General features: G+C 45.2%; 1 protein-coding gene across 1 annotated transcript; it reads left to right on the top strand.

The window, feature by feature from the left end:
- Positions 1–217: 217 nt before the first annotated feature.
- Positions 218–2,045, top strand: LOC127947220 (C2 calcium-dependent domain-containing protein 4C-like). The gene is made up of 2 exons (XM_052544203.1): positions 218–380; positions 505–2,045. Exon 2 carries the CDS (start codon positions 536–538, stop codon positions 1,910–1,912), a length of 1,377 nt encoding a protein of 458 aa, XP_052400163.1. The 5' UTR covers positions 218–380; positions 505–535; the 3' UTR covers positions 1,913–2,045.
- Positions 2,046–2,431: the final 386 nt, after the last annotated feature.

Here is a 2,431-nt window from a genome sequence, read left to right as displayed (position 1 = left end):
CAACCAAATGTGTTGGATTTCATTGCAGTTTGCTTATCAGACTGGCCTTTACCTTTGCCAGCGTTGGGTTGCTTAGATTAAAGTAGTGTGACTTGTGAGTTTCTATAGGGACCAGTAGCCTTGAAAGAAGGGCTGCCCTCTTTCACCACGCGAGGGTGTGTTCGAATAGCCCTTGTACCCGCCCACAGTGCAGTTCTATAAAAGGCCAAGAGCTCTTCCCATGAGTCATAAAGACAAGCTTGTCTAACAGGAGAGAGTCTGAGCCAGCTGGTTAGAGAGTCTCAGCTATCACCCGAAAAACCCTGTTTGATGCAGTGTGTAGAACAAAGTCCTGTCTGAACAGACGCTCGAGACCTCCACTGGAGAACCAGGTACACAAGGTAAGCAGCATTCAAAATGTTTCAGCTACATGACACAAACTTTTGATTTTAATTACAGCACAATTTGTGAAAGTGGACCAGTACTTGTGCAGACTTATAACTACAGAAATTTCCACTTTTGCAGTGTTTCTACTCTGAGTCCAGACAGAATTCCCATGTGGGTTGTAGAGAAGATCCGAGTGTCCGTCGAGAGGACCAACCTGCCACTTCCCATAACGGAATACAGCTTCAGAATTGGAGACATCATGTTTGGAGACAAGTCATCCATTGACAAAGCCAAGAAAGTCTTGCTGTGTCCTAACATCATTACCCCGGACACTATCCCGGAGTTCTGCATTCCCCGCAAGATTTCAACTCCAGTGGAGGGCAAGAGTATGGAGCAAGGGAGGCTGGCTCCATGTATCCGAGTGTTTCCATGTGAGAAGGGAAGTCCAAAGAGAGAGGTCATTGTCAAAGAGCTTCCCAATAACCATATAATCCAGGTTGAGAGTGTTGATGATGGGCCATTTGACAATACCTGTAGTGATGAGGAGACCACCAATGCTGATCCTCAAAGCCAGGCTGCACTTTCCCTGCCTCACTTAGCTAAAGCTCAAACCTGCTATGGCTTTTGCACCTTGCTTGAAAGTCCCCACACTAGGAGAAAGGAGTCCCTCTTCCACAACGACCCTAACTCGAGTGGAATCCCCTTGATTCCTCCCCGGAGTAGATCGAGCACTTGCTCCAAATCTTCCCTGACAGCTTCTCCCCTCTTGCCAGCTTCATCCTCCCATTCTTCCTTCAGCCTGAACACTATTACTTCCAGACTTTCTCCAAAAGGCTTCGCCCTGCACCGACAGGGAACTCTAGACAGCGATACTACGTCGTCAGCAGAATCCTCCCCTTTTAGTTCCCCTCTCCTAAACAGATGCCCACAAAAACCTTCTCTCCTGAAAGCACTTAACCATGAGAAACTACTCAACTACCACAACCTCCGGAAGGTTGCCATGTCCAGAAACAATTCCCTGTCAACGGATGAGGGTAGTTCCACAGACAACAGCCCCAGCATCATGAGGAGAGCATCTGAAGTCCTTGTTGAACCTGTACCATGTGGGTTCAGCTTGGCACCTCCAGCTATCTTCCCCATGGACTTGGTTCTGCACCGGGAGAGGGTGATGAAGGAGAATCTGGTGCCTGTAGGAAGGGATGGGACCTTGCGCCTTTCGGCAGAGTACTGCCCTGAAAACCAGAGACTGCGTGTTCGCCTCATAAGTGCGGAAGGCCTGTACGCTCTGTCAGTGGACCCTAAGAGCATCAACTGCAGCGTCAGCCTCTCTCTCATGCCCGGAAAAGTCCAGAAACAGCGCAGCACTGTCATTAGGAAGAGCCGCAATCCCATCTTTAATGAGGACTTTTTCTTCGACAGCATATCAGAAGAAGATCTCTACCAGAGGTCGCTTCGATTCAAAGTTGTTAACAAGATGTCCACCATGAAAAGAGACTATATTCTGGGCAACTGTGATCTTCCTCTTACTAGCATTGTCACATTATAAATCCAACTGATCCAAATTGCTTAATTTATTGAGTGGGAGTGTGTGCATGCATGTATTTGTATGTATTATGTAACGTGTTATTTATTGCCAAATCTGTTTATCTGCCAAAGACTTCTTTTTTTATTAAACAACAAAAAACTATATCAGTCTTGTGGTCTTTTGTTCTTGACGGAAAGCATCATTTTAAGTATCTGGTCAACAAATAATCTTTTATTCATGAGAACAGCTATGACTGAATCAAAGTACCGCAGTCTTAAAAGCTTTCTTAATGGACTCTGGTTTTTCTTGTCTCATCTTGAGCGGCTTGATTGCCACATAACTCCGACACGTACTGTAGCTGTTTACATGTAACAAGATTTTTAAATACAACATACAAATTGATTAAATTGATAGATAAAACACTGAACAATCACTCTTGCGGCAGACAAAAACATTTGTATCAGTCCGAAAATGAGGCTGCAGTTTTATCTACTACCTTAGGCAAGATACATCTGGTAACGTTAATCAATGGCTTCCATT

The sequence above is a fragment of the Carassius gibelio genome, chromosome A25 (genome assembly GCF_023724105.1).
Source record: "Carassius gibelio isolate Cgi1373 ecotype wild population from Czech Republic chromosome A25, carGib1.2-hapl.c, whole genome shotgun sequence".
Lineage (NCBI taxonomy): Eukaryota > Metazoa > Chordata > Actinopteri > Cypriniformes > Cyprinidae > Carassius > Carassius gibelio.
Note: the sequence above shows the minus strand (reverse complement) of the source record. Positions and strands in the feature narration are given on the sequence as shown.

Excerpts from the sequence above, each read along its gene's own strand:
- LOC127947220 (XM_052544203.1), top strand. The coding sequence starts at position 536 with ATGTGGGTTGTAGAGAAGATCCGAGTGTCCGTCGAGAGGACCAACCTG.